Source organism: Passer montanus, unplaced genomic scaffold (assembly GCF_014805655.1).
Source record: "Passer montanus isolate IOZ18808 unplaced genomic scaffold, ASM1480565v1 scaffold18, whole genome shotgun sequence".
Taxonomy (NCBI): Eukaryota; Metazoa; Chordata; class Aves; order Passeriformes; family Passeridae; genus Passer; species Passer montanus.
In genome coordinates this window covers 229,134-244,692 of record NW_024365381.1, presented here as the reverse complement: position 1 = coordinate 244,692, position 15,559 = coordinate 229,134, and the positions used below count along the sequence as shown (strand labels likewise).

The 15,559-nt window shown below is 37.9% G+C and overlaps 1 protein-coding gene across 8 annotated transcripts in view; it reads left to right on the top strand.

The window, feature by feature from the left end:
• NPAS3 (neuronal PAS domain protein 3) overlaps window positions 1-15,182 on the top strand; it is a 594,914-nt gene extending 579,732 nt beyond the window's left edge. For 5 of the 8 annotated variants that reach the window (XM_039705452.1, XM_039705451.1, XM_039705456.1 and 2 more), the window contains 3 exons: window positions 4,658-4,805; window positions 8,023-8,138; window positions 10,919-15,182. In XM_039705452.1, coding sequence (XP_039561386.1) covers window positions 4,658-4,805; window positions 8,023-8,138; window positions 10,919-12,228 — 1,574 coding nt within the window. In that variant the 3' untranslated portion in view covers window positions 12,229-15,182. The remainder of the gene's footprint in view (window positions 1-4,657; window positions 4,806-8,022; window positions 8,139-10,918) is intronic. The other 3 variants (XM_039705455.1, XM_039705457.1, XM_039705458.1) reach the window with 1 other exon arrangement.
• Window positions 15,183-15,559: the final 377 nt, after the last annotated feature.

The window sequence follows — 15,559 nt, the reverse complement described above, 5'->3', positions numbered from 1 at the left end:
TATGCCAGGTTCATTCCCCTATAGCCCACAGTTTTCAAAAGCAGAAGAAAAAGTAATCCAGAATTAAAAAAAATAAAAACCCCTCTGTTTCCAGAACGAAGTTACCCTGTCAGCTTGCCTTGGGCCTTAGGTGGAGAAGTGGAGATTAAAGAGTCAGTATTCCTTTTCATGTTTCATCTGCCAGTTTTGTGAATGTAGAAAGAGTACTTGTGGCTGCAGCTAAGTATCCGACTGTAGTATTAAGTACAGCAATTTCACCCTCATGCACTAAATGAAAAATATTCTTATAAGTTTACTGTGAGAGGAGTTCAGTATCAATACCATCCAGTCATTGATAAAGGTATTTCAAGGAGAAGGGTGAATAGCACAGCAGATGTAACCTCAATATTTTCACCAATTATAAAGAGCCTCTTTGTGAAGCTGTGTGAATATGTAAGATGATCTCATCATTTCCTATTTACTCAATACTTACCTGAATACGCAATATAGTGTAGCTTTTAAATGCATATGCACATGAGTAAAATGTCCTTTTGTAAGAGACTTTGCTAAAAGACTGCTTTTGATACACAATTTCTTCATCTCCTCTTCAAACTGAATTAAGCTACTTCCTTCTTTTAAAACACAACTCACTATTTAGAAGCTTTGGCTTTGATTTCTCAGAACAGCCTTACAGGAAGAAACTATGTTCCTTTTCTATTTGTAACCATATTTTTGAAGACAAACTTGTACTGATTTATTTTAATTTTCTAACAGAAATAGGTTCCTGCAAAGAACACTGGCTGTTTCTTCTTTTTCCCCCTCCTTCACTCCACCGCTACAAGAATATTGCTGTGCACAAAGCTACCAAGGAAAACTGAAATCCCTCTGTTGGGAACTGTGTACACAGCAATATATTCATACTTTGAGAAATAAGTGAGGGTTTTTTTATTTCTTAGCATGACATACTGTGCACTTCTTGCATGCCAACCACTGAATGCAAATTGAGGAACTAGGTAACATTTCAGCAAATTTTAATCAGGTTTACCATCCACCATTTTAGGGAATATATCTGTGCAGCTGACATAAAGGTCACCAATTTTAAAACATTAACCCTCAGTTAGTCCCTTTGATTAAAGGGTTTGTGTATATATGTGTGTTGTGTGCATATGTGTGTGTGTGTGTGTGTGTATATATATAAAATTATATAATCCCATCATGCTTAATCCCATCACATGAGCCATCCCACAAATCTGGTCACAAGTCTCACCTTGTCTGCCATACTGGCTACTCCATGTATAACACAAATAGAAATATAAAATGATTTGCACTGCTCAGTGAGTGAGGGACTTGCTTGAAAACAAAACATTCTGAAAATTCAGGATGTAATCTACGTGGCATTAAATTTACATTCAGTTTATGCTAAAGTGAAATGCATGGTCTGTTGCTAGTTAGAAAACATATCTTCACAATCAGAGCTTAGTGATTCTTTGCTTTCATTTCTTCTCAAAATCAGGAACTTTATTAATGGACTCTCTGTACCTGCAAACCGAAGATGTTTAAAATGAAACTGAGCTTTACTCAGTAAAACTAGTTAATAATAAACTGGATAAATTTCCCTCCCTGTTGCCTCCTTCTAATTGTTTTTTGGTTTTTGGAGTTTTTTTGCCTCAAAATTCTCATCTGATTTCTAAGTTGCAGATTGGCAATGCCAGCAGTTTAAAAATACTGTAAATTAGAAAACATTTCAATTTTTTTTCATTATCATTTTCTTTCATCACATTTAGAAATATCTTTCCAAGGTATACTGGGAATTTTCAGAACTGAGTTGGGGGTGCACTCTCACAGGAGGTAACAACCAGATTTAGCAGCACAGTGCAGCTTGCCTGCCAAAGAATCTCTTTATAGAGAGAATTTTTATATTGAATCATGAGACTTCCTTTAGAGCATGGGCCACAAATCTCTTATATGAAATGTGCTTTGGACAGACGCAGCAAGGAAAATTCTGTTTATCTGGTAATATATCTAAGCTGGCCAAAAATAGAGTGGGAATTTGCAGGTAGATGAACTTCACGGAAAGTTCATTTTTAATACACTATTTCAGACATTCTTTGGATGTATTCTTTGTATTTGGGAGCCTGAACTCTGAGTGTAGATGGTTTGTATATAGCTCTGATGCACAGAATTCTCATTCTTGAGAAAGCAGGCATCTTTTCCTCTTTTCCACAGCTTTGAAATGAATGCTCTGTTCAGTCCATGACACAGATTTTTCCAGTGGTGCAACAAGCAATGTAAAAATTACTGGAGGATGAAGGAATTGTCTAGGATGACCAAAAGAGCTGGACAATCTGGGACCTTGTGACCATCACTATGAATAACTGCAGTGTGCCCTTCAGCCACTGGCTAGTGACTCACCTGGTACTTTGATTTTCAAATGTGTATGGGGACAGTTGTCCTTTGGCATCTGTGTAGCATGGTAAACTCCTTAAATAAAAAGTGTTCCAAGAAAGACACTAGTGTATTTAGTAGGTACAAGTGCAGATAGATTTTACTGGTTCCTGCACTCAGCTGTGGGCATTCATGTTTCCAGAAGAGAGATGGTATCACTCCACAGTTGTGTGCACATCAGTTTTACACTCAGCTGTAAGCAGAGTATTTTGAATGTCCTGTTTTACTGAAATGGAAATGCTTACCACAATCAAAACTCACAGCAATGATTTTCTTCCCTATTTCTTCATAACTGATAAAGTTGGGCTAATTTATGTGAGATTGTTTTCTAAAGTGGCTTACAACATTGGTTTGACAGAAATGCTGGGTAGTCAGTTGTTCAAGTTTTATCTTTATTCTGCTGTATAATGAGGTTTTGAAGACAATGAATTATCACAGTAGACTATTTAGAGCTTGAAATACAAAAGTAAAAATTTAGGGAAATATTGATGTCTGCTAGGAACAAACTTAGTTCACTAGAGGCTGCTGAAAAACAAGACCCAGATACAAATATTTGTTTATATTAAAGCTGAACATAACTTGCGCTTCGCATTCACTTTGCATGGCACTATTTTGCATGCATGTTTTTCTCTAGTAGTTGAAAAATTGCAGTGGGGATTGGGGGATACCTCCAAGGTAAGGAAACATCACTGTTTGTATGGCTGCCTTTGTAAACATCTTTTTCTGTAGATATCTGCTGTACACAGATTTAGATATAGATACATTCACATGTATAATTGGAGGTATAGACACTTGGTTAACTTGAAAGCTCCAAAGTGTCATCTGTCACATTTATGGTAGGAACTTTAACTGCCTTAAATACTTATCCTTTTCCAAAGTGACTTTTTTATTTTCTCTCTACGAAAAAAAAAAAAAAAAAAAAAAAAAAAAAAAAAAAAAAAAAAAAGGAAAAGGAAAAAGGAAAAAAAAAGAAAATGTACTTCATGAAACTATTGTATATGAAGCACTTATTAGCCGTAATTAAATGGACAATATGAATTTACTACGTCTTTAGGACTCTGGCTTGTTCTGGTTTAGAGCAAGATGATTAATGCAAATACATATTACTTGAGATAACCATTTAGCAGCTAATTTAGCCAAATTTATTACAGCAGTTAGAGGTTTTTCATTTTAGCAGACGGAGACAAGGACATGACAAAAGCAGGCGGTGACTGTGAAGGCACACTGCCCTCTAGTGCACGAAGCTTTATGGGAATACTGAGGAATGCAGGGAGGAAAAGGGATCCAGCAACAGCCGTGCCTAGATTTTGTGTAGTTTACGGGTTTTATAAAACCGTTCTGCTACCTTCCACTGAAAGCTTTGCCTTTCATTCCCTTCTCCTGACATGGAAGAATCAGATACAAAACAAATCCATTTCAAACTTGGCAATATTTTGGCTGAAGTATTACTTTAAACATCTGTATTTTTAAGCCGTCTTACTGTGAGCATCTAACAGCGCCGTTTCACATTACTGATTGCTTTTACTGCTTTCTGTTTCCTGGCATATTTCAAGCATCAGAGAGAGCTGTCACTCTTTGGCTCTAACCAAGCCATTCTGTGCCTCCCCTAGGCCTCTTTCTCAGCCTGCTGGTGGATTTACTTTGCTCTGGTAGAAAGTAAATTCTCCAAAGACTTTTCCCCCACTGACCAGTGGAGATTTGGTTCATCTGAGAACTGTAAATTCTGTTTGACAAGATCAAAGAAACAGATGTATAAGTTCAGTGGTTGATATCGCCTGCAATGAGGAGAAATGATCAAAGCAGCAGGGGTAGAGTATCTTCCCAAACCTTTCAAATATCCAGAATCTCAAAGAGGTCTACCTAGGAGCTATGAATAAATCACATATAAATTTGCCTCTTTTTTCCCTTTTCTTTTTTTACAGTTTGACATTGAGTGCATTGGAAATGTCCACACAGCAATAAGTATTCTGAAAACCATAGAGATTTGTAGGTTTTTTTGCTTTTCTTCTTCCACTGGAGTTTCCAAAAGTAGATTAAAATTATACTTTAAAACTTGTAAAATGCTAGTTATACTGAACTTCGGATCCTGTTTGTCATCTCACTGGCATTAAATCCAAAAGAAGCCATGTATCTTCTGCTTATACTTGTGTCACGTTGTACAATGAAGGTCATTTTACCACAGTTCTAACACGTACTCTATCTTGCTTGTGTTTTGTTTGTATTTTCCTGTCAGTGCTGAATAAGGGTCAGTGTGTAACAAAGTATTACCGCTGGATGCAGAAGAACGGAGGTTATATCTGGATACAATCTAGTGCAACCATAGCTGTCAACGCCAAGAACGCAAGTGAGAAGAATATCATTTGGGTCAATTACCTCCTTAGGTAGGTCTCACAGTCACTTCTCTCGCTTCATCTGCTGTCTCTGTTGCTTGTCTCTGCCAGTGAGAGGCCTAGGGAAAAAAACAACAGCCTACTAGAGAAAGTTAAGAAGAACTTTTCATGTAGTCCTCATCAAAAGCAGTGCCATTTTGTTATAGTTATTGAGGCATCTGTCGTTTCTCTGTGCATGAGAATATTCTTGAATTATTTTGCTGCCTCGGTCTTGAAATAAACCCTGCACTATTTTATTGCATGCCCTGAAATCTACTCAATCCAAGCTCAAAGATAAAAATTATCCACACCAACTTTCAGTAGCTGTGTTATAAAATCTGGTGTGAAGTGTTTGGCACTGTTTTATTTGGATATTAAAAATGCAGGGAAGCAATCTGCTGGTATGGCAAAAAAAAAGTTATCTCTGAAAGGCATTTGCCAATTCACTCCAGAGAGAGGAACTTTCTCGTGACAAAAAAGGCTCAAACTACTTTGTTGTTCCTGTAAGTATCAGATAATATTCACACTGAAAAATACAACATAGGATTTCAAACTACTATAAACTACTATATTAAGCTATTAGAACTATTTTAAATAGAAATAGTAACAATGGCTTGAGTGAAAGGCTGTTCCCTGAGAAATTCTGTTTTACCAAAGTATTTTTAAAGGACTGGTTTCAGAGCTCAGGGGAAAACCAACAGTCACTGAGAGACAGTGAATTATAAACCTGACTGTTCTCATCTGAAAATACCTTTCAACACATTCTGTTTTGTGAAAATGCTCAATAAGATTGGGAGATTTTCTGTTTTGTTCCAAAGCAGAACAAACAAACAAATAAAATTTGAAACCTTGAGATTGTCATGAAATGCAATTGTCATTTTCTGGCCTGTTCTCCTTTTAAGTTGCTTGTCATGGTTAGTTACATTCCCTTTGATGCCATGAGAGTTCAAAGTGATGTCTAGGGGTTAGATTGTGACTTATTATGCCAAGTCCAGCAAGCCCTGAAGAGACTGTGCCTGCCTAAACTTGCATGTTGAAATGCTTTTGATTCCCCTTTTGGGGAAGAGAAGGAAGCAACCCCTGGCAGGAGAGCATTGAAGGGGTACTGAGGGAAACCTTGCACGGCAGTGGAGCTTTCACTGGGAATTGCAATTTTTTGGCCTGATATGATTGAGCACAGACTTTTCTGAATATATCTTTGTCCTGCTACTTTTTTGTCTGTTCTTTGCTAGTGTGAGGCAGAATGCAGCATTTTAGGAGGTCAGCTTAAGCCTGACAATTCTGAACTGGAAGTACAGCTTCACTGCCCCAGTTCTTAACAGAGCTGCAAAATGCCCAGAAGTGTTCTCATATTTCCAGCTCTAGCTGTAAAAGTCAAACATAAGAATTATGAACAGCTACCTCTGTCCCCTTTTCTGCTTTTCAGATAATAGGTGAACTTTGTCCACAGACGTCCCACAAAACAATTTTCTCTACAAGCAGAATATACCTAACCAAAAAAAAAAAAAAAAAAAAAAATAGGTGAACTTTGTCCACAGACATCCCACAAAACAATTTTCTCTACAAGAAGAATATACCTAACAAAAAAAAAAAAAAAGCAGTGTGGTCTTCCTCAGGTCCCCTCCCAGAACCTGATTTTTCTAGTGTATTCCATTCACCAATCTGTTAGAGAAATATTAGCATCTTCACTGAATTTGTATTTTTAATTTAGATTTCTCCTTGTACTGGAATTCACAAAAGATCAAAATGTCCAAATAATATTTTAATAACAGATTAAGGCATAATTAGGTCTACTCTTAGCAGAAGTACTGGTCTGTATACATTTCCATGCATTAGAAAGTATGATTCAGCTGTCTGTAAAAGGATAGACTAATTATAGTGACAGGGAGGATTAATGCTGTTCTTGTTCTAGCAACTTGTTATTCACAGTGTGAAAGCCCTCAAACATCTTTTGCTTGGAGGGGGCAAATTTGGAGACTGCCCTGGGATGCAACAAAATACAGTCACTTTGTCAGGACAAAGCCATAAAGATGATAATAGTAACATGGCATCTCATGTGAACTGTGTGAGCTCTGAGTTTTCACAGTGCACTCTGAGAGGCTGAATACGAGCATACTGTCATTGTGATAGTGTGTCAGGCACCCCCAGTGCTGCCTCATATAGTTCTGTGCAGGACTGTGGATTTTCCATTTTACCAGAATTGAAGTGCATGGAAATACTCACCCAGTCAAAAATTATTAAAGACTTTGTTATTTTTCATATTCTCTACCACTTATGTTTAGCTATGTCTGTTCCCCTGCATTTGCATGCACTTAAGAAAGGAACACATTTTAAAAGGTACAAACCAAGCAAAAGCATAGCGTTGTAGGGGTTTTCTTCCATCTCTCTGGCAGTGTAGCTTTTTTAGATTGCAGTCATGTTCCTTGCTAACAAGTCACAGGTGAGCACCACATGAGCAGATGAAGATATGATTATAATGGGTGTGTTGACAGTTCTTTATCCCTAACATATGCATCTTAACATGCACATGTGCATCTGTCACATAGTTAGAGAGGTTGTTTTTGGTTTCTTGCTGATGTGGATGTATGTGTGCAGTGTTTAAAAAACATGTAACCTATTTCATCTAATTTTTGGCCAGATTTTTTGGAACAGTGGTCACTTCTTTAGCCCTCACTGAGCACCTTCTTAATAACTTCATGTATGACATGCTTGATTAAAATGTGTAAAACTGGAATGTTGAGAAAAACAGTTATTGAAAGGACTCTGGCACAGTTGATAGAGAACATTTCTACAAAGATAACTCTAATAGACATTGCCAGTGTGAGAGAAACAGATTGGAAGAGTTAAAACACTCTCTCTGTCCTCCCAGGCACAGTAATGGGATCGAAATCGAGATATTTTGTTGTTGGATGATTACACAGTGTAGCTTTACTGCTAGATATCACACAAGCCATGATGTCCCACTTCAGCAAGGATGCTTTGATAGCTCTAAAACTTCACTAGAATCAAACAAGGTTTAGTACCTGGTCAATAAAAGTATTTGACTGCAGTATTAAAATAAACCTTCACAAAATTCCTGCTGTGAAGCTCTGAAGCCAAAAATATGTGTTTCTGTGTTTACTCTGTTATTCTTCCTGTTCTTTGTTCCTGAACTTTGATATGAAAAGAAGAAAAAATCATGAAACTGCAAATCATCCTATTGTGTTTGTATTTGCTGTATCCTCTTCAGTAATCCAGAGTACAAGGACACTCCAATGGATATTGCACAACTTCCCCATCTGCCAGAGAAAACCTCAGAATCCTCAGAGACCTCTGACTCTGAATCAGACTCAAAGGACAACTCAGGTAACACACATGGTGTGCCTTTACACCCACAAGAGGTTCATATCATGAAAGCCACACGGTCAGCTTTTCAGTTGCTTTTACTTCCCAAGTATTGTTCCATTAGAACAAACAAAAAAAAATCATATCAAATTAAATTGAAAAACACTGGCAAAATTTTTTAATCACCTTAGCATTTCCATTTCCTCAGAATTTCTCTTCACTTTCTTCATGCATTGTTGCCTACATAGCACCAAACTAAATATTTGATTTCCCAGCTGTGCTTAAAGTATTGTGCCTTGTGCAGGAGACTTGGGATTGCAACTGTTGGATAAAATTCAAGCTCTTCTCTTTCCAAAGTAGGCAGGCATTCTACTGAGAGGTCTCCGCTGTCAATCTTTATTCAATCTCTTTTCCCTGTATAAATACATTTTTGAAGACTCTCACTAGGGGGCAGTAAAGATTGAAAAAATTTGAGAGTTTTCTTGGGTTAAAAGTTATATTTAATTAAAATGTGTGGGTTCAAGAACTTGTTTCTAAGCTCTTTAAGTCTGGGACTTCAGCTGTTTTTTAAAAGCTGAGTGTATGCCTCAAGTTCTATGTGTAAATTAGTCCTACAGATGGTCCAGTGCACAGATGGTTCACACATTCCCTGTTAGTTTTAACAGTGGCTACCTAGGCATAGGTGCAAATCATCTGGCCTTGAAAGAAGTGTGTTTTCCTGCAGCCCAAGAAGTAAAGATATTACTCAGCTGTTCTACATAGGATGGATGGATGGATAGATAGACAGATACATAGATTATTTTTCTCTCATGTCTACAATAACTACCAAAAACACTCTAGAGAAAATGGATCACTGTGATATAAATCAAGAAAAAGCAAGAAGAGGATCAGGATATGATATGATATGATATGATATTTAATATATGGCTGTTCTCTTTCATCTTTTGCTTTTATTTGTTTGTGCTTTGGCAGCTTGGTTAAAGTAAATGTGCAGGCCACTGTTATTGGGAATTTCTTCATCGATTCCCAGTGCTTCCTTTTTGCTGTCTTGTTCCTAAATAGCCAAATAACACATATGTGGAGAAAACAGTTTTCATTTCCCATGTGCACTGGAAGTTTCTCCAGGTGAGCACATGAGAAATACATGTACAATCATGATTTCTAAAGCTGATGCAGAGCAAGACGGCATTCCAAAAGTGCACAGGTATTTACATCTCTGAAGGAGGTATCTGGGAGTCGTGGAAGACAGATGGCACAGGGGCTTGTTTACTACAAAAGATTTAGATAGAAATGCCAAAGGACCTGAATTTGGAACAGTATTTTAGATTAAACCAACAAGTTCAGTTCAAGCTGTGGTATAATCTCAGGCAAATATTGTGTAGCTTTAGACCACCTCACTCTAAGGCCACTCTTCCCCAGCTAGAAACCATGGCCTTAAAATAAGACATCTTCAAATAAAGGAAGAAAAAATTTGAAGGACAAATTCAATCCTAGGTGGAACAAAAAGCTGGATGAGACTTGGGGGTTTACAGCTGCTACTTTTTTCCTATAGATTTTATTTTTTGAAAGGAAGGTTCTCTCTGCTGCTGCTCACACAAGCAAAAGTCCCACTGACTTGCAAAGTGCAGTGTCCTGAATGCTCAGACAGCTTTCCTGTCAAACCCACCTTCAGCACTTCTGGGAAATAGTTTGGCATTGACATGGCTCCAGAAGTAACCAATATCTTTAGAGGCAAACCACTCCTTCCCCTCTCCACCTAAAGCAAGGATATTGAAAAGAGTAGTACTTGGCTCTGATGAGTGAAAAACATCTTTTATTAGGCAACAAAAGATTTCTGGCTAGTCTGTAAAGGACAGGGTTTCCTGAAACCTTCTTTGACCCTTTCAAACATAGTGTGATAATGGAACATATTCAGTCTCAAAGCTGCTTTGGCTCTCCGATTCCAGTGGGCTACAGTGTTTATCTCACCCGTATTAGAATTATAATTAAATGAATTCAGGCAAGAAGAGTGACAGCTTCTCAGTGCTGTAGCTGTGCTATTTTCAATGGTCTTTGGATGGTTTGGATCAATCAAGAATTTAATTCATTGGCTGATTATTTTTTTCTGTATTTTTTTATACTTGTTTTCCTTCAGGAGAATGTAAGAAGACAGTCTAGCAACATAGCAAGATTGTTTTAACCATAAACTGGTTTATTCACTCATTTTAACTGGTTTATTCATTCATTCAGATTTATACACAACTTGCTTCTCCTCTCACACGGGAGGAAATCAGCAGTAATTCCACTGCAGCCAGAGACTCTATGCCACTTCAAAAGTGGCAATAGTCAGAAGAAAAAGAGATGAGAGTACTAGAATCTTCATTAATAAATAGTGCTATATGTGGGTGCCGGCCCACTGCAGGAGAACATGGATGTGGAAGAACAATCACCAGAACATTAGAGTGATAATGGGATTGTTCACTGACTCCTCTTGGATGGCACAGCTACAATGCTGTTGTGCTCACAGCTGTCACCATGATTCTTGTCCAGTGAGCAGACGAAAAGGCCCCCTCAATCAAGGTGCAGCCATATAGCATAGGCTTCTAGTGCATTAACAGTCCTGAGGCAGAGACATTCATGGTGATCAAAACTCTCCCAACACAATACTGGAAAAAAAACCATGCAACTCTACAGAAGAAAATGTCTCTTGCCAAAAAAAAGTTAAAGCAAATCCAATCTCATTGGTAGGTAGAAATCTGAACTTGGATTATAATATTATGTTCCTGTTGCTAATGCTTTGTTTCACTTTTATTTTGCTCCAGAGGACAATGAGAACTCAAAGTCAGATGAGAAAGGAAACCAGTCAGAGAACAGTGAAGACCCTGAATCCGACAGGAAAAAGTCAGGAAATCAGTCAGATAATGAAATGAACTGTAATGAGGATGGGAACAGCTCCAGCAACCAGGACAGCAGGGACAGTGATGACAGCTTTGAAAACTCAGACTTCGAGAATCAGAAGGCCCCTGAAGACAGTTTTGGCACTCTTGGCTCTATGCAGATCAAGGTGGAGCGCTATGTTGAGAGTGAGTCAGACTTGCGGTTGCAGAACTGTGAATCACTGACCTCTGACAGTGCCAAGGACTCAGACAGTGCAGGTGAAGTAAATGCCCAGTCTTCCAGCAAACATCAGAAAAGGAAGAAGAGGAGAAAAAAGCAAAAGGGAGGCAGCATGACCCGGAGAAGGCTGTCAAGCACCTCAAGTCCAAATGGACTTGACTCAGCTTTGGTGGACCAGCCCCAGCTGCTCTCGTCACCAAACAGTGCCTCAGTGCTCAAAATTAAAACAGAAATCTCAGAACCTATCAATTTTGATAATGATAGCAGTATTTGGAATTACCCACCCAACAGGGAAATCTCAAGGAATGAATCGCCCTACAGTATGACCAAGCCCCCCAGCTCCGAGCACTTCCCTTCCCCCCAAGCCAGCAGTAGTTTACATGTCTCCATTCCAGACTCTGTTCTCACCCCGCCAGGGACTGAAAATACTGCCAGCCGTAAAACTCAGTTCAGCACCTCATCCAACTCGGCCTTGGCTCCAGTGTCCTCTGACCCTTTGTCACCCCCACTTTCAGCATCTCCAAGGGACAAACATCCAGGGGGTCCCACAGCGTCCAACTCTTTGTTGTACACTGGGGATCTGGAAGCCCTTCAGAGGTTACAAGCAGGCAATGTGGTGCTTCCTTTGGTTCACAGGGTAACAGGAACCCTTGCTGCGACCAGCACTGCTGCTCAGAGGGTCTACACCACTGGCACTATTCGGTATGCTCCAGCTGAAGTTACTTTAGCCATGCAGGGCAACCTCCTCCCCAACACCCACGCTGTTAACTTCGTTGATGTTAACAGCCCCAGCTTTGGGCTGGATCCTAAAACGCCGATGGAAATGCTCTACCACCACGTTCACCGACTCAACATGTCGGGACCGTTTGGAAGTGCTGTGAGCGGGGCCAGTCTGACCCAAATGCCTGCAGGGAATGTGTTCACAACTGCCGAAGGACTTTTTTCCACTCTTCCATTTCCTGTGTACAGCAATGGCATTCACACTACACAGACTCTGGAACGGAAAGAGGATTGAAATATGACCACATACTGTGTTCAGTGTTATACTCTGAGGCATAGACTATGTTTTAATTTAGACCTTTAATTCTAGCACTTTGAATTTGAGCAGGTCAGCTTATTATCTCAATATGATGGTCCCCATTTCATTCCCTTTCTCTTTAACTTGACTTATTCTTTAATGTAAAGATATTTTTTTATTTTTGCCTTCAGAGAGTCGAAGTACCAGTTGCCTGCCATTTTGTCTTCTTCTAAGATGTGTGTTTTTTCCTTTGCATCTTTATTAAGATGCCTTTAATATGTGTATGCCTCTGCCATAGAATACTCAGTGTTGTGGTAAAGAGATTTTAAAGTGACAACCATTGGTTTTACTTCAAAATGATCTTGATATGATCAAGATTAAAAGAGACAAGCATAAACAATGTGCCCTGTTTGACTAAGTCAAATGAATAGGGGGTTTTGTTCCTAATTCCTTTAAAATAGGGGATAGTATTTTAGAATTTTATGCAGAGTTTAATTCTCTTTTTATGGTTAAGATTTTCTTACTTGCACATAAAATAATTTGGGTTCTTAAAAAGTTAATTTCTGGCCTGTGACTAGAATGTTAAAAAGTTGGACTAAATGTTAATTACAAAAACTTTAACTTAATTTCTAAAACCATGGTGCTATCATTTATTAATCTGTAACGTCTTCATACAATATGCAGCTTGTGGGCGGGTTTTTTGGAAAGAATGTGTTCCGTACTGGTTTATAGTGGGGTGCTGCAGTCTCCTTGGTTAGTTAAGACAAAAGCCCTCATTAACATTTGCTGCAGGACTTAAAATTTGTTACCTCCAAACTAACAAGCATAGCCTCACATCAAATTTAAATGGGTCAGGAAGCCTTTTTCAAAAAGAGCTTAAAAACAAAAAACTCAATTTAATTGACGCGAGGAGCAGTTTCTTAGGTGCATATTGTTTTGCTTTATTTTTTTCTCAGTGTAACTGAGGCTAATTTTACAACATCAAATAACACTTCAGAGTAAAAAGAAAAAAACAGAACTATTTAACATGTTTTATTTTGTTTTTCATTTAATATTATAGAGGGAAGGTTGTAAATTTCTTTTTGTTCTTTGATTTGGGTATTTTTTGTTGTTTTCTTTTTCCTTATTTCTAGTGTTGAAACCAATATGTTTTAAAACTAAAGGATGGGTTAATAAGCTTGAAATAGATAACTACAACTGAAAACTGCACATTAAGTAAAAGAAAAGAAATCTCCTATTTTGTCTTTGTTGCCAGAAATCACAGTGTAGTGTCAAACACTCCAAATGACTGTCAAATATAAATTCTTCTTCCACTCCATCTTTGGCAGCTGTTTGTTAAGGCATCTAATAACAGATGTGAGAACTGTAATGTGTACAATGTGTAAGTGTCCTTGGCTGTCAGTCCCATTGCAGTTTCAATGTGTGTTACTATATGCAGTATATACTAAGCTAATGTAGTTGTTTTGTCCTTTGTCTTCTCTGTGCTTTATCTCTAGTCCGGAGTGGTAAAGTCCCATTCCTGCAGTCCTAGTGAACCAGTGATTCTTGGGGGTTAGTGGTTTTTGTGTGGTGGCCTTCCTCTGTAATGTCACCTTATGCTGCTTCCACTGTCTGTATACCTTTTAATTTCTGCTGTTGCTTTGCTGTTGTGTATTCTCAAACCTCTCTCTCCCCCTTCCTTTCTCCCCTCCTCCTCCACGCGTTTCCCGTCTCTCTTTCTCTCACTCTCTCGTTCTCTCTTCTTCACTCTCAGAGATAAAAGACTCTTAACTAGCTCAAGGTTAATGGAGCCATTTTTCCCACAGAGGAATTCTGGGTATGACTTACTCTTCCAGTGTACCCCACAATGCACTACAGAGTAATGCTCAGATATATTAAGCAAATTGACGCCATATAGCCTCAGTTGTTAACATTCCCAGAGTCCTTGTGCTCGAACTGTAAGCGGAGGGTGCATTTCTTTGGTTTTCTCCTAGGTAGGATGGCAGAGCAATATGTAGAGCAATTACCAGTGAGATAGGAAATTCTTTCAAAGGTCAACTGGCATTGTTTAAAAAGGAAACCAAGCTTAGAATTGTCACATATATTCACTTACGTGTGCAATGCTAATGTATTAACTCAACTGTCCGAATTTTTGATCGCTCACTGCGTTGAGTCAATTTCTACAGTAGCTTTGAATTTGAGAAGTAGGTCCAAGCCACAGAGGAGTGATAGCAAAAAAGAAATTGGATGCTAGAAATTTAATTAATGAGCTTTTAAAGGTTCCATGGGAAGGATTTATGTAGGTCTGAAAAAGGCGAGAAAGCTGATTGGGAAATTCAAAGTTTAATTTTGGAAGCTCTACTCTAGCTATGGAACAATCAAAGGACTGCACCTATCAGCTACAAAAAACAGCTAGACAGCTGTTGTTGTTTTGGGTTTTTTTTATAAATGTTTCTGTGTTGTGTCAAAATGATTTCTGGTGATTTAAACTAACAGATAATCACAGCTGCTGTCTAAATCCATAGTGTTTAAAATTACAAAATGAAAAAAAAACTTCATTACCTGTGAAGACTGTGTCTGTGTTTTTAACTATTTCTTGTACAAATATATGAAATCTTTTATGAGGAGACTGGTGCCAAGTAGCTGAATAATGGGGAAAGGGATTCTGTTCATATAAATCTTAGCAGTGTTACCAACTCTACAATATAAAAAAATTAAAATGTTAAAAAGTGACAGCTATGGTACATTTATTTTGTGTTAAGCTAACCGAATCTAACTTCTTGAGTGCCTGGCTTATTTGAAACATTTTTTTCATTGATCATTGATAATGCTGCAAATCAGAAATGTACATACTTCATTTACAACAGGGTTCTTTTTATACTTTTGTAGATTCTCATACATGTCATACATGGTTGTCTTTATGTAACTTAATTTTTTTTCATCCCGCAGGTGCCATTTTCATAATAAACTTCTCTTGGATTTGTTACTATCTGGCATCATTTCTTTTACATATAACCATCCTGACTAATGAATGCTGGTAGTATTTGTTTGAGCAGGTATTTTTTAATCATTTTGTAAAAAAAAAACCAAAAAAAAAAGAGAAAAATAAAAAATAACTAAAATACAAGAAAAAATAACTAAAAATGAAAGAGGAAAAAGCAAGATTTTATTAACACTTGTGAAATGAAGAAAGGAAGCTGTCAAGATGTAGGTTAAGAATGCTAATCCAAATACTACAACAAACTTGCCACCATTCTAAATTCTCAGCTACCCCAACTCATTGTCATATTGAGCATTTTTATGCACATTATCAAAGCTGAATAATGTACCTGCAACATTAACCACTATA